Consider the following 21,313-nt stretch of genomic DNA (forward strand, 5'->3'; position numbering starts at 1 on the left):
GAGTTAATACCTCACGGTTGTCAGTTTTTCATCAGTGTCTGTACATAGAAGGGGGAACAAGCTTCTGTCTACATCAGGTGTCCCCAAACTTTTTACACAGGGGCCAGTTCACTGTCCCTGACCGTGGGAGGGCCGCCACATACTGTGCTCCTCACTGACCACCAATGAAAGAGGTGCCCCTTCCTGAAGTGCGGCGGGGGGGCCGGATAAATGGCCTCAGGGGGCCGCGTGCGGCCCGCGGGCCGTAGTTTGGGGACGCCTGGTCTACATTATGGTGTTCTGCTGTGGACTTAAGAATCAATGCCTGCATGGGCACAGCAGCTCATGCCTGTTATCTTAAACCCTTTGGGAAGCTGTGGGAGGAATGCTTCAGCCCTGGAGTTTTGAGGCAGCAGCCATGATGGCACCACTGCACTCCAGCCTGGTGACAGAGCAAGACCATCTTTAAAACAACAAAAGGATCAATGTCCTAGTGCCTACTTTCTTCCCATCAAGCTGACAGATGTTGGAGGTGGGGGTCAGGGGTGAAGACAGCCCTTCTCTATCTCAGGCACTTAACACATTGAGGAGAATTTGAAGTGGCTTAAATCTCATACATTTGTTTCCTTTGTAGCTAGTTGCTCCCAGAAATGGTTCTGACACAAATTCAGTTTTAAGAACTGTATCCTTAGAACAAATAATTCTGAACGAATACAAAATTTTAATTATCAATAAACCAGATTCATCTTCATCACAGTAATATGGCAATGAATACTACTCTTGAACCAGGAGTAAAAAAATGAAACATAAATCCTTCAAATAATAGAAATATTAGAGATAGCAAAAAAGAGCTATCTGAATTTGAGAAACTTATGTTTTAAATATATGTACCAAAGAAGTCTTTTCAGCATTTCTTTGAGGGGGGAGGATACCATAAGATGTAAAGATGATACCATAAGATTTAACAGCTATGAGATCTGCACTGAGAGTGAAGCTCCCTTCCTATGCCTGCATAGGAATTGAGACATCCCATGGTTTCTGGGGCACAGGGTCTGCAGATCATAAGTGCAGGTTTTGAGGAACATACCCATTTTTGAATTGAATTTTTACTAAAAAGTTAGGATACCCCTTCTGATCTTGAACAAAGCACCAGATAAAGGGTTTTCTAGGCCAGGTGTGGTGTCTCACACCTGTAATTACACCACTTTGGGAGGCCAAAGTGGACAGATCACTTGAGGCCAGGAGTTCAAGATCAGCCTGGCTAACATGATGAAACTCCATCTCTACTAAAAATACAAAAACTAGCCAGGCGTGGTGGTGGTGCACACCTGTAATCCCAGCTACTTGGGAGGTTAAGGCACAAGAATCGCTTGAACCTGGGAGGTGGAGGCTGCAGTGAGCCGAGATCATGCCACTGCACTCCAGCCTGGGCAACAGAGCAAAGCTCTGTCTCAAAAAAAAAAAAAAAAAAAAAGTTTTCTAAATTTACGTAATTTCTCACTAATATATCGTTAGACTTTTCCTTGTTTTATACAAAACAGGTGTTTCCACACACTTAGGATTTCCATTCATTTTACTTACTTGATGAAAATCTTTTTGTATCAGTTTATCCGTACAGCACTTTAGTGTTTTAACACTGAAAATATTAAATTTTCTAATTTTAAGTGTAACAATCAGTATGGTTAATTGATATTTATGAAGGGCATGTAATGTTCTTAGAAAAAGAACTTCATTTGGAATGTAAGAAGATTTTATTGGGACAATAGTTCTTATGCCTTAAATTCCCTTAGTTCAAATAAACTAATGTCAGAGAAAGAATTGTGGCAGTTTTTACCAAAATTCACTACAATTCTATGATTACTCTCCAATATAACCTCAAGATGGTGACGAAAATAAAAACAGGTAGCCTCTGAAATTTTTCCATGGGAACATCATGCCAAGTGCTTCTTTTCGGAGTTATTTTGTGACACGGAATTACCAAAGAAAGGATTCTTACAGAGTTAACAGAAACTTCTTTTGGGCTGAAGGCTGCTTGTAGTTCCACATGCAGTTTCTGTGAGATGGACTCTTGTTTCAGCCACGGGTCACAACTTCTTGTGCACTTTCTGGTGCTGGATTAGGTGGCCGTGCTGGTTGAAGGCACGTCCACACTCCCCGCACTCGTAGGGCTTCTCACCTGTGTGGATCCGCTGGTGCTGGATGAGCACTGAGTACTGGCTGAAGGCTTTCCCACAGCTATTGCACTCATAGGGCTTCTCGCCCGTGTGGGTCCTCAGGTGCACAATCAGAGTTGCTTTTAGGCTGAAGGCTTTGCCACATTCTGTGCACTGGAAAGGCTTTTCACCAGTGTGGATTCTCTCATGCTGGATCAGAGACCGACGTGCACTGAAGGCATGCCCGCACTCACCACACACATAGGGCTTTTCCCCAGTGTGGACTCTCTGGTGCTGGATCAGGTGTGAGTGCTGAACGAAGGCCTTCCCGCATTCGTAGCATGCATAGGGTTTTTCTTCAGTGTGGATCCGCTCGTGATTCATCAGGGTAGAGCGGTGGCTGAAGGTCTTCCCACACTCGCTGCACTCGTAGGGCTTCTCCCCAGTGTGCACGTTGTGGTGCTGAATGAGGACTGAGCGGTCACTGAAGGCCTTCCCACACTCGCTGCACGTATAGGGCTTCTCCCCGGTGTGGATCCTCTGGTGCTGCAGGAGTGTCCTCTTCACACTGAAGGTTTTCCCACACTCATTGCACCTGTGAGGCTTCTCCCCGGTGTGTACCCTCTGGTGGCTCCGCAAGACAGTGCTATGGTTGAAGGCTTTCCCACACAATGGACACACATAGGGCCTTTCTCCTGTGTGGATCCGCTGGTGCTGAATGAGATGTGAGAGTTGAGTGAAGGCTTTCCGACACTCAAGACATTCGTGAGGCTTCTCTCCTGTGTGTATCTTGTGATGCTGAGCAAGATCTGAGCTCACTCTAAAGGCTTTTCCACACTCGTTACACTCATAGGGCTTCTCACCTGTGTGGATTCTTCTGTGTTTACTGAGGACTGAGCTCTGGCTGAAGGCCTTCCCACATACACTGCACACATAGGGCTTCTCTCCAGTGTGGATACGCTGATGCTGAAGGAGGTGGGAACTCCGGCCAAAGCCCTTCCCACACTCGACACACATGTAGGGCCTCTCTCCACTAGGCACTGCCTGGTGTGGAGTGAGTGGCATGCTTTGGCTTAAGACCTGAATTTCACGGTGGTCGACAGAATTTGGACTTAGACAGAAGCTTCGCTTCGTTTCATTATTTTCTTGATCAGTCCTCCGCAAGGGTGTTTTCCCCAGAATCACTGTTTCCTCTGAAATTAATGGCTTCAGACTCAAGTCTGTATTTTGATTCTCTCCCTTGGTTTCATATTCTGAAAGAACAAATCCAAAATGAAAATGTTAACACTACTCAAAACTGAAAAGCAAGTGCAACCCTGAAACTGGCCTTGCTGATGAAGGTGCAAAATCCTTCAATGCACATGGCTGTGTGAGCTAGAGAGGAACAGAACCATCATTAACTGTGTCAAACAACTAGAAATCAGAACATAATGTTTCCAAACAGGAATGTGCCAAGACTAATAGTGAGGTTTAAGAGAAAGGCGTAAAGTCCAGTTTGAGGTCACACCCCTGTGTGGAGTGCATAGAACAGCTGGGAAACAGCCCAGTGCTGCATGAGCCCTGCCCTCCCTAGAGTCCACATGTGGACAGAGCTTACATGCAGGCCTACACCACAACGTGGGTGTTCTGTGGGGCAGACAGCGGCACATGGGCAGGCAGGGAGAGGTATGAGCTCTTGTAAGCAAGTTGGGGGTGGGGATGCTATCTGGAGGCCAACAGACTTGTATATACCTTTTTTTTTTTGAGACAGAGTCTTGCTCTGTTGCCAGGGTGGAGCACAGTGACGCAGTTCAGGCTCACTGCAACCTCCACCTCCCGGGTTCAAGCGATTCTTGTGTCTGAGCCTCCTAAGTGGGATTACGGTGGCATGCCACCACGCCCGGTTGTATTTTTAGTAGAGATGGCATTTTGCCATGTTGGCCAGGCTGGTCTTGAACTCTTGACCTCGAGTGATTCACCTACTTCGGCTTCCCAAAGTGCTGGGATTACAGGCGTGAACTACTGCACCTGGCCCTGTGGAAGAGAATTTCACGTGGAGAATGCACTGGCAGGAGGAGGGGTGGGAAGGACAAGACTGGAGGTGCATAGGGACATGATGGGAATCCGCTGCCAAGGTTAGGCCAGAGATGAGGCCTACAGGAGCAGCAGCACGATGGCAGGAAAGACTGGGGTGAAGACCTTTCTGGGAGCCAAGTCAAGTGCCCTGCAAGCTGACTGTGTGTGAGTGGGCGGTAGGTGAGAGGTGCTGAGGACAATAGTGATTTTTTTTTCTTTTTGGATGGAGTCTTGTGCTGTCACCCACGCTGGAGTGCAGTGGCTACTATCATAGCTCACTGCAGCCTCAAGCTCCTGGGCTCAAGTGATCCTCCCATCTTGGCCTCTCAAAGTGCTGGGATTACAGGTGTGAGCCATTGTGCCTAGGTTTAAACATTATTTTATTTAGTTATGCATGTTTCTAAGCTTTCTATAGTTTCATGGAGCACAGTCTTCTGGAACTTGTTTTCACCCTCAGCATTGTTTTTGAGATCCATCATGTTGCTGTGTAGCAGTTATTCAATCATCTTCACTGCAGTATATTCCATTACGTTAAAATGCCATAGTTTATGTTTAGTCAATTCTGTTTATGAACATTTGAATTTTATTTTAATTTATTTGAATTTTCTTTTTTTGAGATGGAGGCTCGCTTTGTTGCTCAGGCTGGAGTGCAATGGCACAATCTTGGCTCACTGCAACCTCCGCCTCGCAGGTCGAAGTGATTCTCCTGCCTCAGCCTCCTGAGTAGCTGGGATTACAGGCACGCGCCACCATGCCCAGCTAATTTTTTTTATCTTTGGTAGAGACAAGGTTTCACCATGTTGGCCAGGATGGTCTCGAACTCCTGATCTTGTGATCCACCTGTCTCAGCCTCCCAAAGTGCTGGGATTAAAGGCGTGAGCCACTGTGCCCAGCCCTGAATTCTTTTCAAATGTTTTTTTAAATCATGAAACATGCTTCTGTGAAGATTCTCCTATGATTCCTGGTGCTTACACACAAATGCCCTTGCCGTATAAATATGCAGGAGTGGGAAGTGGTGAACATAGGAATTCATGTTTTCAATTTCTTTTTTTAGTTTTTTACCTCCATTCTCTCAGAATGTGACCATGTTTTCAATTTCATTGGATGCCAAATTTTTCCAAAGTGGTTATGTGAATTTATATCCCTATTAGCTGCCCTACATCCTCACTCACATTTGATATTGTCAGATCTTTCCAGTTTTTCCATTCTGAAGGTGTAACATGGTACAATGGTTTTGATTTCCACTTTACTGTTGAATAATGACTGCAACCTCTGCCTTCTAGGTTCAAGCAATTCTCCTGCCTCAGCTTCCCAAGTAGCTGGGATTATAGGCATGCACCACCATGCCTGGCTAAGTTTTTGTATTTTTAGTAGAGACAGGGTTTCACCATGTTGGCCAGACTGGTTTCGAACTCCTGACCTCAGGTGATCTACCCGCCTCAGCCTCCCCAAGTGCTGGGATTCCAGGTGTGAGCCACTGCACTTGGCCTAGTTTAATATAATTTTTAACATGTCTCATTTTAGAAAGTTATTCTGTGGGTTTTTTGGGTGACAGGTCTCTGTCACCTAGGCTGGAGTACAGTGATGTGATCACGGCTGACTGCAACCTCAACCTCCTGGGCTCAAGCAATCCTCCCATCTCAGCCTCCACATAGCTGAGACTACAGGAATGCACAACCATGTCTGGCTAATTTTAAATTTTATTTTGTAGTATTGGGTCTCACTATCTTGCCTAGGCTGGCTATGTGTTTTTTAAACTGATGGAAACAAGTTTTAGTTCTTTCTTTTTTTTTTAATGTATAAGCTTCATCTTCACGGAATAAAAGCCTGTAGGCTGAAGAAATAGTTATTCATTTGCAGTGAAGAGTATTATTTCTATTGTTTGAAGTTTCACCAGACATGGTGGCTCATGTCTGTAATCCCAGCACTTTGGGAGGGCAAGGCAGGTGGATCACTTGAGCCCAGGAGTTTGAGACCAGCCTGTGCAACATGTTGAAACCTTGTTTCTACAGAAATCAGCTGGGCATTGTTGCGCACACCTATGGTTATAGCTACTTGGGAAGCTGAGGTGGGAGGAATGCTTGAGCACAGGGGGTTGAGACTGCAGTGGGCTGTGATCATGCCACTGTACTCCAGCCTTGGCAACAGAGTGAGAGCCTGTCTAAAGGAAAAAAAAGTTTCCTGAATGGGTGGCTTCTGACCTGATGCCAAAGTAACAAAATGGAAAGATGTCTTTAATAATTTAAAAAAACAGGCCAGGCACAGTGGCTCAGGCCTGTAATCCCAGCATATTGGGAGGCTGAGGCAGGAGAACTGTTTGAGGCCAGGAGTTTGAGACCACCTTGGGCAACATAGCAAGACCCCGTCTCTACAGTGTACTCTAGCCAGGCCAACTGAGCGAGATTCTGTCTCAAAAAAAAAGAAGAAAAATACACACACGCACATATACACATACATATTAAACTGTATAAGAGATTACTTGCTCAATCATCCATGGCATGAAAGCATCATATGACTGTTTGTGAGATGGACTCAAGTTGCTGTGAGCGCCAGGTACAAGCCACACTTACTTGCATCCTGCATCCATCCTGTGTAGAAGTTGGACTTCAGCCAAGTGTCACTTGCTTTTAGAATGATGGTTTCAGTTGTTGTTTTAAGTATAGAGTGGGGGTGGGGAAGTACGTTTTTTTTTTTTTTTTTTTTTTTTTGACGGAGTTTTGCTCTTGTCACCCAGGCTGGAGTGCAATGGCGCGATCTCGGCTCACCGCAACCTCCGCCTCCTGGGCTCAGGCAATTCTCCTGCCTCAGCCTCCTGAGTAGCTGGGATTACAGGCATGCGCCACCATGCCCAGCTAATTTTTTGTATTTTTAGTAGAGACGGGGTTTCACCATGTTGACCAGGTTGGTCTTGATCTCTCGACCTTGTGATCGACCCGCCTCGGCCTCCCAAAGTGCTGGGATTACAGGCTTGAGCCACCGCGCCCGGCCGGAAGTATGTTTTAAGTATAGAGTAGAGAAGTATGTTTTAGACATGACAAAACAAATAAAAAGAAAGAAATTTTAATTAAAAAATTAATTTCACTGAAACAATTTTTTTTTTTTTTTTTTTTTTTTTTGAGACGGAGTTTCGCTCTCGTTACCCAGGCTGGAGTGCAATGGCGCGATCTCGGCTCACCGCAACCTCCGCCTCCTGGGCTCAGGCAATTCTCCTGCCTCAGCCTCCTGAGTAGCTGGGATTACAGGGACGTGCCACCATGCCCAGCTAGTTTTTTGTATTTTTAGTAGAGACGGGGTTTCACCATGTTGACCAGGGTGGTCTCGATCTCTCGACCTTGTGATCCACCCGCCTCGGCCTCCCAAAGTGCTGGGATTACAGGCTTGAGCCACTGCGCCCGGCCTGAAATAAATTTTTAATTAAAAAAATCTAGGCCTACTATGGCTCACAAGAAAAGAAAAAAAGGTTTAAAAATGAAAAAAGACAAAAAGACACTCCCTGGTGTTTTGTAGCAATTGTGTGAGTTGTATAACAAGCTTCACAGCACCCCAAGTAGTCTCTACATTCTCATAAAACATTAACACCTTCAGAGATTGTACTGAATTAAAAAGATCAGGCATACACTTACCCCATGGACAAGATAAACTGTCTTGTTGCATACAGGCTGTAGTGTGTTCCCATTTGACGTTGTCTGGAAAAAAAACAGTGAGTTGAAGTGACAACAAAATACTCCCTTCAAGAGTGGAAAATCCTGGCTGAGTGCAGTGGCTCATGCCAGCAATCCCAGCACTTTCGGAGGCAGAGGTGGGTGGGATCACTTGAGGTCAGGAGTTTGAGACCAGCCTGGCCAACATATAGTGAAACCCTGTCTCTACAAAAAAATTAAAAAATTAGCTGGATGTGATGGTGCATGCCTGTAGTCCCAGCTGCTTGGGAAGCTGAGGTAGGAGAATCACTTGAACCTGGGAAGTGAACATTGCAGTGAGCCAAGATTGTGCCATTACACTCCAGCCTGGGAGACCCAGAGTGAGACTCCGTCTCTCAGAAAAAGAAAAACAAAAAAAAGACTGGAAAATCCTTTCATTGCTGTTACAACATGTAAGTACAATTTACTGAGTTAAAAATAGCAGCGGCAGGGCTGGGCAGGTGCAGACACTTATCCATCCTGAGGAACTGCCAGGACAAGACAAAGGCATATTCTACTCCTCACTGGCTCTGATGCCAGTGGCAGTGATCCAGGTCGTGGCAGGTGGCTTCTGCTTCTATGCATATCAGTAATCTAAAACTTACTCAGTCCCATTGTCCTCTGTGACCTGTGCCAGCGGTGAGGTGACCAGGTGCTTCTGTGAAAAAACTTCTCATATCCAACCAACCATGATCCCAGAGAATTTCACAGTCTTTGTGGTATCAAATTCAAAGGGCACTCAAAGGGAGTTTAAGCTCTCCATCAGGCGAGTACACAGTTAAGATACCAGGGAGCCCAGGACTAGTTTGGTAGTGGCGGCAAATGCCCTGCCTCCTACAGCCGCAGTTAGCATGCAGAAGTTCTATGCAAGATGATGTGTCTTCTTGTTTATAGTCACTGGAAAATTAATTCCTCTAAGGCTGGCATGTACCTTGTTCCTCTGAGGATATCTGATTTTGCAGGCCAGTAAGAGGTAGACTGTAACACCTGGTACCCTATTTACATAAACTCTAGAAATAAGGAGTTTTCAAGGAGAAAACCACCACAACTGAAATGCTGAAGCTGATCAGCCAATGGAGGTTTTGCCCAACTGTCCCTACTCACACCAAGTGGGGCACGTTATGATAGGACAGGCTGACTGGGGTTTTCCTAAGACTTAGATGTTACCTTACTGAAGTAGGAGGTTCTTTGGTGGCACAGACCCGTAATCCCAGCTACTCGAGAAGCTGAGGCATAAGAAATGCTTGAACCCAGGAACCAGAGATTGCAGTGAGCCAAGAACTCATGCCACTGCACTCCAGCCTGGGTGACAGAGCAAGACTGTCTCAAAACAAAACAAAACAAAAATTATATCCAGCAAAACTGGTAATTTCCCTTGTGAATTTTAATCATTTTCCAAGTTGACAATCACGTAAACTGCAAACGATGCTTTTTTCTTTCCAATTATTTTTTTTTTGGAGACGGAGTTTCGCTCTTGTTACCCAGGCTGGAGTGCAATGGCGCGATCTCGGCTCACTGCAACCTCCACCTCCTGGGTTCAGGCAATTCTCCTGCCTCAGCCTCCTGAGTAGCTGGGATGACAGGCACGCGCCACCATGCCCACCTAATTTTTTGTATTTTTAGTAGAGACGGGGTTTCACCATGTTGACCAGGATGGTCTCGATCTCTTGACCTCGTGATCCACCCGCCTCGGCCTCCCAAAGTGCTGGGATTACAGGCGTGAGGCACCGCGCCCGGCCCTCCAATTCTTATAGCTTTGGTTTTGCGTGATTTCATACACAGGACACCCAGTATAGTGTTATATGGACATGGGGATGCGGGCTCCTTTGTCTTGTTCTTGAGATGAAACAGTGTGCTGTGCTTTCAGCATTTCACCTTGAGTGGCAGGCTGAGACACTTCCTTTCTACATTTAGGATGCTCTGTTCTTTGCTAAATCATCAGGTAACTCTCAAAACCTGAACGTCTCATTAGGACCAAATCTGGCTAACCAGTCCCTCTGGTCAGGGACAGAATCACTGCAGCCATGCCTTAATTTTCTCTATATGGCTCTGCACAACAGCTTGTTGAAATCCACTGCTATGCTCACTTCTGGCCATGGACTACTGCCTGGCTCAGCAACCCCCAGCCAACAGACTCCTTTGCCAGATAAGGCTGGACAGGTTTTACCCCAGGTGGAAGCCACTGCAGTCAGCGGCTCAGTCTGGACTAGGTCCACAGCTGTGCTGAGGACCTGTTTAGCCCTCAGTGAAGGAGGGGACGGCTCTCCTTACTCACCTGAGTGGCCACTCCACAGGTCCTGGCTCTCCTTAGCCCCCTTCCCATCCAGGACCCAGGGATCTTCCCCTCGCTCCAGCTGGGAGATTAAGTCAGGCTTGGTTATTGGAAGTCCTGCTCATGGAGAAGGAAGTCTTTGTTTATACAACATTTACAGAGCCGCCCCACCCGCCCCCCCAAGCCACTTGTGGGGACATGAAAATGGACAGGACTGATGTTCTGCTGGAGCTGAGCACCCAAAGAGGTGATGAGGGAAAATCTCCAGGACCAGCCTGCCCCAGGCCCCCTATCCTGGGAAGCCGCCACCCCAGTGCAACACACATATACACAGACAAGGCCTGCTAAGGGGCCTTACCCAATGAGACTACATTCCCATAGGTTTCCATCATCACATTTCTGTACAGGCCCCTCTGAGCAGGGCCCAGCCGGTTCCATTCGTCCTGGGAGAGGAGCACAGCCACATCCTCGAAGGTTAACTTGGCCTGAAACGACAGGGGCTGCTGCAGGTAAGATCAAATCCTGACCTCTGTGATAGGGAGTGGGTGCATGTGACATGAGCAGCTGGCAATGGGGGGCTCTGTGAGCTCAGGTAGGTAATGGGAAGGTGCCATAGAGTTTAGGGAATGCAGTGATGCTCTGGCTGCTCTCAGGAGCTATGGGGCATGGAAGGAACCACAGGGCTCTCTGGCTGGAGGCACTGCACAGGTACTGGGGACAGCTTACCTGAGGTCCTGCAGGCACTGGCAGGAGCCTGGCTGCTGCCATCACCTGGTCTCCTGGGGCCTCTGAGAATCACAGAAAGTGAAGGAACCTGTGGGGCTGAGGAAGGGACAAGAGAGGGGTATGACCTTGAGACCTTAACTTCCTGGGAGACCCTCAGGGGACCCTTGGGCCTCATTTAGAATCAATGAGGGGCACACCGAGGTAAGGTGCAAGGAGCGGCTACTGTTGCAGCCTTGCTCTGCCTTGCCTCCCCCAAGCCTGTCCAGGCCCTGAACACATAGTTCCTGGTCCTGCCCAGCCAGTACTGGGCTCTCTGAACACCAGGTGCAAGGCACTTGCTGCACCTTGGTCACGGCCCATGGTCCTCCACACATACAAGGACACCAGCTCACCAGGGCCCTGTGTGTTCTATACCTGAGGCACTCACTCATAAGTACCAGACTGTCCCCAGGTCATGTGAGGGAGACAGGCATCAGGCCAAGCTGCTTCCCCAAACACCCTCCCAATTAAGAAAGGCTTGGCCACCAGGGTGACAACAAGACTCCCCCAAACCCCACCCTTAGGCAGCCCTGGTGCTCTGATGTGGTGGAGGCTCTCAACCTTGTGGTTCAACAAGGGTATTCAAAGGGGAGGCATAAGAAGTGGTCAGTTCTGGACAAACTGAGTCAACAGTGGCCCAGGGATCTGGTCTGAGCACTTGAAGGAAGACTTGTCATCAAGTGAGAAAGGAATGCTTGGAGTAGTCGGGCCAGTGCTGGAATGTAACAGGACAAGGTAAGCAAAAGTGTTTGACACACACCCAAATGGCTGGGGAAAAAAGGGGAGCAGGGGCAAGATCTTTCCTGACACATTTGGCCCTGTACAGGACATGGTTCACAGTCTTTGGAGTGTCAGTCTGTGACAGGGCCACAGAAACCAAGCAGGTGACCAAAGCCAGAGACACTCCAGAAAAACATGGTACAAGAAAGCAACCAATACCCTTACATGCTTGGCTCAGCTGGGCACCACAACAAACAGGATACTTTGAGAGTGACACAACAGGCGTCAGGGCTGCCAGGAGGAAAGGGCCTGGGGGCAGGAGTCAAGGGACATCACAATCCCATTGTCTACAAAACATGAGATATAGGCTGGGTGTGGTGGCTCATGCCTGTAATCCCAGCACTTTGGGAGGCCGAGGTGGGTGGATCACCTGAGGTCAGGAGTTGGAGACCAGCCTGGCCAACATGGTGAAACCCTGTCTCTACTAAAAATATACAATCAGCTGGGTGTGGTGGCAGGTGCCTGTAATCCCAGCCACTCAGGAGGCTAAGGCAGGAGAATCACTTGTACCCAGGAGGCAGAGGTTGCAGTGAGCCAAGATCATGCCACTACACTCCAGCCTGGGCAACAGAGTGAAACTCTTATCTCAAAAAACAAAACAAAGCAAAACAAAAACCCACATCAGATATATGTATATATTTGCACAGATAACTTTCAGGAAGATACACAATAAACTATCAACTGCTTGCCTCTGAAGAACAGGACAGCGGAACATGGGTAGAGAGAGGCTCTCAACCCTCCCTTGTGCTGCTATTCTCCAAAACTGCCCATTCCCTCCAAATATGTGTGTGCATGCACATTTCTGTGTAAGTGCAATGCAATTCTTTTTTTTTTTTAGAGAGAGTTTCACTCTTGTTGCCCAGGCTGGAGCGCAACGATATGATCTTGGCTCACTGCAACCTCTGCCTCCCGGGTTTAAGCGATTCTTTTGCCTCAGCCTCCTGAGTAGCTGGGACTACAGGAACCTGCCTCCATGCCCGGCTAATTTTTGTATTTTTTGTAGAGATGGGGTTTCACCATGTTGCCCAGGCTGTCTTGAACTCCTGAGCTCAAGTGATCTGCCCCCCTTGGCCTCCCAAAATGCTGGAATTGCAGGTGTGAGTCACTGAGCCTAGCCCTGCATGTGAATTTGATCTTTGGTGAATGCACAACTCTGGTCCCCTGGAAACCTGGCAAAGGTGGATGGTTATTCTCGCTATGGCCCAACAACACCTGGGATGAAACTCAATGATGAACAACCACGGGAACTAGATTCAGGGCCTCCCAAGCAGATCTTGTAGCTAGTTCTCCTGACACAGGAGGTGTTGGCTTGTGTGACCATAAGGCTTTCGGCCAGGCGAACTCCTTCTCCTACCTGCATCTTGTGTTTATGCACCTGCGTACTCCCTGGATGCCTGCTGGATGAGGCTAGTCAGCTTTTCCATGAACCTGCTGCTAGGCATAGTTGTCCTGTGAGTCTGAAAAGTCAGTTGATCCCAGTAGCTCTTTTGGTACACTTGAGCTGGTGATCCCCCTTCCCTCTGACTCAACATTTCAATATGGGTGTCACATTTAACTTCCCAAACCAAGCACCCCCTCTACCACCATTTCTGCCCCCAGCTTGGTCTGTGAATCTGTACGTAAGCCTCCTTCCTTCTTCATTCTCACATCTCATTTCTAATTCATCTTCTAAGCACATCAAGAACCTGACCACGTTGCCCATCTTGCCCTCCCTGCCCCATGACCACCACTCCTAGATGTTCAGCAGCTCCCAACACAGTCTGTTAGCCCAGCCCCTCCATCTACCTTCCTGGGAGAATACAGTTACTGTCCTCTGCTCCAAGGTCCTCCTAGGACCCCAATGGCTCCTATGAGCCTGCCCCAATCTTTGTGATTTTCCTCAGAGCCCTGCAGCCCTTTATCACGTGACCTGTGCTCCCCATCCATGTCTCAGAAACCTCTGCCCCACCCACCACAAGCAGCCTTGGCTCCACCCAGTGGTTGACTGTTCTTTTTTGTTTTTTTTTTAAATTACTTCTAGGCTAATGATTAAAAATTGCCAGGCAATGTACTTTTAAAAACTTTTAATTAATTGATTTCTTAGAGACAGGATCTCACTTTGTAGTCCAGGCTGGAGTACTGTGGCTTCATCATAGCTCACTGGAGCCTCCAACTCCTGTGCTCAGGTGATCCTCCCACTTCAGCCTCCCAAGTAGCTAGGACTACAGGTATGCATCACCACGCCTGGATAATTTAATTTTTTTTTTTTTTTGGTAGAGATGAGGTCTTGCTATGTTGCCCAGACTGGTCTTGAACTCCTGGGCTCAAGGGATTCTCCCTCCTTGGCCTCCAAAAGTGTAAAGATTATAGGCCTGAGCCACCACACCTGGCCTGTTTGTTGTACAAATTAATAAAGAGCAATGAGCTCACATTTTATGCCATTTGTAATAGCAAGTAAGGAGTCAACACTTGCCACTGGCAGGTATGGGAAAGTAGAGTTTCTCATATTGTTTTTAAATTTTATACTGAAAGCTACCTAACAGTATTTAGGCAAATCAGATTGGCCCTTGGATAGTGGGTGCCTTATAAGAATGGATGTGGGCGAGGGTGCAGATTCAAAAATGTTGCTGAGGCAAATGCCATATTGGTCCTTCTACATACGAGTGACACATCTGCTAAAGAGAAACGTGTGCTGTGTCAGGTTGCCAGATGGATGAGTGAAAATGCAGCATGGGATCAGCATGCAGGGGACGATTTCATTTTGTAAACTATGACCCCAAGCCCACAAAGGGTATGTGTGTCACAGGCACCTGGGACTGGTTCACCTGCCTCACTTGGGCCAGCTGCACTGAGGCCACACCTGTAAATCCAGGAGATGACACACTCCTCTGAAGGCCTAGAGATCACGTGGTTGGTGAGAGGAGATCTCATAGAACAGCCCTGGCTCAGAGGTGGATGCTGCTGGATAAGGTATTATCTATTTGATTAAATTAACACACAGAAGAAAAATTCCAAAGGACAATACCAGTCTGTTAGCAAGTGTGTGGCAGAGAGAAGTGAAAGGGAAAGATTGTAGCAGGCGCGGTGGCTCACACCTGTAATCCCAGCACTTCGGGAGGCCGAGATGGGCGGATCATGAGGTCAAGAGATTGAGACCATCCTGGCCAACATAGTGAAACCCTATCTCCACTAAATTACAAAAATTAGCTGGGTATGGTGGCACGTGACTGTAGTCCCAGCTACTTGGGAGGCTGAGGCAGGAGAACTGCCTGAACCCAGGAGTCAGAAGTTGCAGTGAGCCAAGATGGGGCCACTGCACTCCAGCCTTGTGCCTGGCAAAAGAGTGAGACTCTGTCTCAAAAAAAAAAAAAAGGAAAGATTGCTACCTGGGGTAAGTCTTAGAAAAGCATAAACACAAAATGCTGTATCAGGTCTCTACTGAAAGATGATCTTCATATATTGCTAATTAAAAAAAAAAATCACATCACAAAGTATGATTGTATTCTGGTAAAAAAAATGAAGAAAATGGGCCAGGCATGGTGACTCACACCTATAATCCTGGTACTTTAGAGTGCCAAGGTGGGAGAATCGTTTGAGCTCAGGAGTTCAAGACCACCCTGGACAATATAGCAAGATCCTGTCTCTACAAAAACAAACCAACAAAAAAATTAGCTGGTCCATAGTCCCAGCTACTCTGGAGGCTGAGGTGAGAGGATTGCTTGAGCCCAGGTCAGGGCTCCAGTAAGCTGTGACTGCACCACTACACTACAGTTTGGGCAACAGAATAAAACCCTGCCTCACAAAATACATAAACAAATAAATAAAAATTTAAAAACATATAATGGGCCAGGCGCGGTGGCTCAAGCCTGTAATCCCAGCACTCTGGGAGGCCGAGGTGGGTGGATCACAAGGTCGAGAGATCGAGACCATCCTGGTCAACATGGTGAAACCCCGTCTCTACTAAAAATACAAAAAATTAGCTGGGCATGGTGGTGCATGCCTGTAATCCCAGCTACTCAGGAGGCTGAGGCAGGAGAATTGCTTGAACTTAGGAGGCGGAGGTTGCGGTGAGCCGAGATCGCGCCATTGCACTCCAGCCTGGGTAACAAGAGCGAAACTCCGTCTCAAAAAAAAAAAAAAAACCAAAAAACCATATAATATATATATGAACAAAATACATTTTAAAAGTGGTATAAACTAGTTTAATTTTTTTCCTTACTTATGCTATGGCAGATAAAGGTTTCGGTTTCCTGGAACAAGCTTGCAACAGGATACCAAGACAAGCAAACAGCATGGGCCTCAGCCTAAATCTTGCACACACAGAACTATCTAGGGTGCCAGAAACCAGCTTTTAACAACACGCTCCATCCCTACGTCACCCCCGGGATTCTGAGGCCCAACTCCAATCTTTGCTCCATAAGAACACAGTTGAAAAACACAAAAAACAAAAAACACAATTCAGGCAGGAAAGGAGGGTGTGGACAGTTTTTAAAAATTAAAAGACAGGCTCATGACAAGTCCTCTACAGATGCCAGGCTTCAGGGCCAGGGGCTGGGACAGGCTAGAAATCACTGTGCCAGAATACTGGAAGTGGAGTTTGAGGACCCCCCTCTTGAGGCCATGCCAATAGCTAACCTTGGGCAATATAAAGAACACCCACTCAGGGCACTGGCTGAACAAGGATCCCACCCATCCACTGGTCACAAAGGTGGCAGCATGAAGAGTTCATTTTACAAACTCAGGAATTTCAAATTTGAAAATTTCCCTAGGGAATAATCCAAAACCAAAACCGTAGATCAATGTTGTTAGCAACTGGCTTTCCAGTTTTCTTTAGGTGATCAAAAGCCACATGGCAGTGAGACACTCCTATCACTCTTTTTGGAATTCCTGTCTCAATGTGACAAAGCAGTATGCCTGTCATTCCAGAGGACTTTGCACGTGGTGACACACTGGGTCAGGCACATTTGGAGTCTCCTGGTCCGGGGAGAGCTGCCAGGATCCCCTCCAGAGCCACTGCCTTCTTTTGCTCCTCATCATCCTTACTCCCTGGACTTTCTGCTAACAAGCACTGCTCCCTCTTCATCACCAAGAAGCTCCTTACCCACTAAGGTGAAAGCATGTTCAAGACAGGAGGCTTCTGAGCCACCTGTGAGCACAGTGCAAAAAAGCTGACCTAATCTAACCTAACTAACCCTAACTTGCAACTTTTACATAATTAATGATCATAAATATGTATCCAAATTGATAGCTTTCTGGCTGAGTGTGGTGGCTCACACCTGTAATCCCAGCGCTTTGGGAGGCCAAGGTGGGTGGATCACCTGAGGTCAGGAGTTCAAGACCAGCCTGGGCGACATGGTAAAACACCATCTCTACTAAAAATACAAAAATTAGCCAGGTGTGGTGGCATGTGCCTGTAAATCCCAGCTCCCCTGGAGGCTGAACCAGGAGGTGGAGTTTGCAGTGGGCCAAGATCATGCCACTGCACTCCAGCCTGGGGAACAGAGTGAGACTCCATCTCAAAAAATGAAAAACAAAACAAAACAAAAAAACAACAAAACAAAAACCCAAATTGATAGCTTTTTTTTTTTTTTTTTTTTTGAGACGGAGTTTCGCTCTTGTTACCCAGGCTGGAATGGCGCGATCTAAGCTCACTGCAACCTCCGCCTCCTGGGTTCAGGCAATTCTCCCACCTCAGCCTCCTGAGTAGCTGGGATTACAGGCACACGCCACCATGCCCAGCTGATTTTTTTGTATTTTTAGTAGAGACGGGGTTTCACCATGTTGACCAGGATGTTCTCGATCTCTCGACCTCGTGATCCACCCGCCTCGGCCTCCCAAAGTGCTGGGATTACAGGCTTGAGCCACCGCGCCTGGCCATTGATAGCTTTCTTTTTCTTTTTCTTTTTTTTTTTTTTGACACGGAGTTTCGCCCTTGTTACCCAGGCTGGAGTGCAATGGCGCGATCTCGGCTCACCGCAACCTCCGCCTCCTGGGCTCAGGCAATTCTCCTGCCTCAGCCTCCTGAGTAGCTGGGATTACAGGCACGTGCCACCATGCCCAGCTAATTTTTTGCACTTTTAGTAGAGACGGGGTTTCACCATGTTGACCTCGTGATCCACCCGCCTCGGCCTCCCAAAGTGCTGGGATTACAGGCGTGAGCCACCGCGCCCGGCGCCATTTATAGCTTTCTTATACACCAGTAACACCTAGTCAGAAAATATGAAGGGAAAAAAAATCCATTCAACAAATAGCAACAAGAAACAAGATTAAACCTTAGAAACGCACAGGATCCCTATAAAGAAAACTGTAAAACATCAGGGAAACACTTGTGGATGCTGGTCTGGGAAAACACTTTCTGGGTTAGATCTCAAAAGCACAGGCAACAAAAGCAAACTAGACCAATGGGATTACATTAAGCTAAAAGGTTTCTGCACAGGAAAGGAAACAATTAGCAGAATGAAGAGACAATTTACAGAACGGGAGAAAATATTTACAAACTATCCATCCAACAAGGGATTAATAACCAGAATGCAGAAGGGAGCAAAACAATTTAATAGAAATAAACAACTAATCTGATTTAAAAACAGGTAAATGATCGGAATAATTTATCAAAAAAAGATATACAATATGTATGACCAACAGGCATATGAAAAAAAACCTAAAAATAGATCCACCATATGATCCAGCAATTCCACTGCTGGGTATATACCCCAAAGAAAGGAAGTCAGCATATCAAAGAGATACCTGAACATACGTGTTGACTGCAGCAATATTCACAATAGCTAAGATATGGAATCAATCTAAATGTACATCAAATAAATGGATAATGAAAATGTGGTATATGTACACAATGGAATATGATTCAGCTATAAAAATAATAAAGTTGGCCAGATGTGGTGGCTCACATCTGTAATCCCAGCACTTTGGGAGGCCGAAGTGGGTGGATCACAAGGTCAGGAGTTCGAGACCAGCCTGACATGGTGAAACCCCATCTGTATGAAAAACACAAAAATTAGCTGGGCATGGTGCTGCAAACCTGTAATCCCAGCTACTCAGGAGGCAGAACAGCTTGAACCTGGGAGGCGGAGGTTGCAGTGAGCTGAGATCACGCCACTTCTAGCCTCCATCTCAAAAAAAAAAAAAAAAAAAAGATGTCATTTGCAGCAACAGGGAGCGAACTGGAGGTCATTATCTTAACTGACACAAGCAAGGTACCGAAAGACAAATATTGTATGTTTCCACTCATATGTGGGAACTAAAAAAGTTGGTCTCATGGAGATAGAGAGTAGAATGATGGTTACCAGAGGATGGGAAGGGTGGGGTTGAGGGGGACGTGTGAGATGAATAGAGGTAGGTTAATGATTACAACACACAGTCAGATACAATGAATAAGTTCCAGTGTTTGATAGCACAGTAAAGTAACGACAGTTGATAATTTATTGTATATTTCAAAACAACCAGAAGAAGAGATGTGAAATGTTTCCAACACAAAAAATGTTTGAGGTGACAGATATCCTAATTACCCTGATTTGATCATTATACATTGTATCCTTGTATCAAAATATCACATGTACCCCATAAATATGTATAATTATATTAAATTAAAAAAGACCTTTAATAAAAATACACGTGTATTTTTATTATTTTATGTGGGAAGGGCTGTTCTAAGCAAAATACCAAAAGCAGAAAGACTAGAGACAGAGATCCATAGATATGCAGCTTATGAATCAAAATCTTATGTACATCAAAGCTACCAAACTCCAGAAATTCAACTAAAGGCTTTCAACAACTTAGCATATGACAAAGGTGGTCTTTCAAATCAATGGAAAGATCAGTGGTGTTAGAAATGGCTATGATTTAGGGAAAAAAATGAAGCTGGATTCCAAACTCACCCGACAAGAAAATAAATTCCAGATGTATCCAACATTTTACAAGTACCACAGAAAAACAGGAGTTTATTTAAAAAATAATCTTGGAGTGGGGAAAGCCCTTTAAAACACAGCACAAAACCCAAAATGCCTTAAGGCAAAATATTTGACTCATAAGAGTTTAAAATTTTCTATTTCGAAGAGCCCAAACCAGAACCAAACACCATAATCAGTGTCAAAAGACAAATTGAGAAGTATGTTTTCAACATACATGGAAAAGAATATGAGCTGGAAAATCACAAAGAAACACAAATGTTTAAAACACAAACGAAGGGATTTTAACCTCACCAATAAACGGAAAACGTCGACCTGGCAGGAATGCAGGGACCTGTCAAGCACACAGGACCACAGCCCCGTAGGGCGCGGGAATGTCGACGGCAGTCTCCCACCCTAACCCACTTGACAGAGTCCGCCTGACAGAGAAAGCGACGTCCAGAAGACAGTCACGAACCGAAAAACCCGAGTGCCGACTCGGCGCAGCACGAGTGGAGCGCCCGCTGCCGCCGCCGCGCTGAGTCCGAACGACGCCAGCTGCCCGTGACCGTGGACGGAAACAAGCGCGTGCGCGCGCGCCTAGGGCTGCAGCGCCCTCGCAAAGTCTGAAACTCTCACCGCCCCTGCCTCTTCATACACTGGACTTTCACGCTTTTCAGATACGGTTGCATTAGAAGAAGTATTGCATATTATTTTCAATTAAAAAATTAAGCCAGTAAACCACGAGGGATATATTCGCTGCGTGAACCCCGAAGAGTCGGACTCATTCATGAAAACAGGGCTCTGACAAGGTAACGGAAGAGACAGCATCGACCGCAGCCCGGCGGGAGGAGGAGGCGCTCGGCGGGCAGGACCCCCGACCGACAGCCGAGACGAAAGCAGCTCGTTTTCGTCCCGACGCGGGAAGACTTTTTATTGCTAAACAAAGTGGCGCTCCCGGTGCGTCGCCGGGGTCTTCGCGGGGCTCCTCAGTTTTGCATAAAACAGGAAAACCTCAATTTTTGTATTTTGGGGAAGCTCCCCACCCTTTCCGGGCCCATCCCAGGAACAAGTCGGCTCCCTCCTCTCCACCAAGGCGAGGACAGCGGCAAGAAGGGCGGCCCGGGGGGGGGTCCCCCAGGACTCCCGCCAACCTGGCCCGAGGGGGGGAGGAACGCCGGGGATCGGAGACGATCCAAGGTGGGAGGGACGCGGGGCGGTCTGAGAAAATCCAAAATGGGAGGATCGCTGGGGGTCTGAGAGAGCCCAAGGGGGGAAGGGCGCGGAAGGGACCGAACCTTCCTGGGCAGGCGGTGGCGTGGGAGGGCCCGAAGGGGTCCGAGGCCCGGCCAGGGGAAGGATGGGAACCCCGAACCGGGGAGAGGGCGCGGTCTTGGCCCCGGGGAGGAGGCCGCCGCGCGTCCGTGCGGGGAGGGGACCGGCGCAAACGGAGCGGGCAGTGCGTGCCCGCGGGGAGGAGTTCACGATCCGAGTGGAGGACGCGCCGGCTCGGGTGTCCGTGATGGGAAAGGGTCCCGGCCGGCCCGGCGCCGACACGCACCCCCCACTCACCGTCCACGCCGCAGCCTCACGCGCGAAGTGACGGGAGCCCGCAGCACCCTCAGACAAAGGGCTGCCCCGCCCCGTCTGCGCCGCCGCCAATCCCTGGGGGCTCTTGCCTCTCAGTTCCCGCCTCCACAGCCGGGTCCGCCAATCCTGGAGGGCAACGCATGTTTACGTCATCTGGCC

General features: G+C 47.5%; 1 protein-coding gene across 2 annotated transcripts; it reads right to left on the reverse strand.

The window, feature by feature from the left end:
* Positions 1-1,534: 1,534 nt before the first annotated feature.
* Positions 1,535-21,224, reverse strand: ZNF250 (zinc finger protein 250). 2 transcript variants are annotated; one of them, XM_010329807.3, is made up of 6 exons: positions 21,137-21,224; positions 10,866-10,961; positions 10,498-10,624; positions 10,143-10,256; positions 7,811-7,873; positions 1,535-3,385 (listed from the first exon to the last, which is right to left on the reverse strand). In XM_010329807.3, the coding sequence occupies exons 2-6, from the start codon at positions 10,905-10,907 to the stop codon at positions 2,064-2,066; spliced, it is 1,668 nt and encodes a 555-aa protein (XP_010328109.3). In that variant the 5' UTR covers positions 10,908-10,961; positions 21,137-21,224; the 3' UTR covers positions 1,535-2,063. The 2 variants fall into 2 exon arrangements, with proteins under 2 accessions (XP_010328109.3, XP_074243427.1); XM_074387326.1 differs by lacking the exon at positions 7,811-7,873.
* Between the last annotated feature and the right edge of the window lie 89 nt (positions 21,225-21,313).

The sequence above is a fragment of the Saimiri boliviensis genome, chromosome 15 (assembly GCF_048565385.1).
Source record: "Saimiri boliviensis isolate mSaiBol1 chromosome 15, mSaiBol1.pri, whole genome shotgun sequence".
Classification (NCBI taxonomy): Eukaryota; Metazoa; Chordata; class Mammalia; order Primates; family Cebidae; genus Saimiri; species Saimiri boliviensis.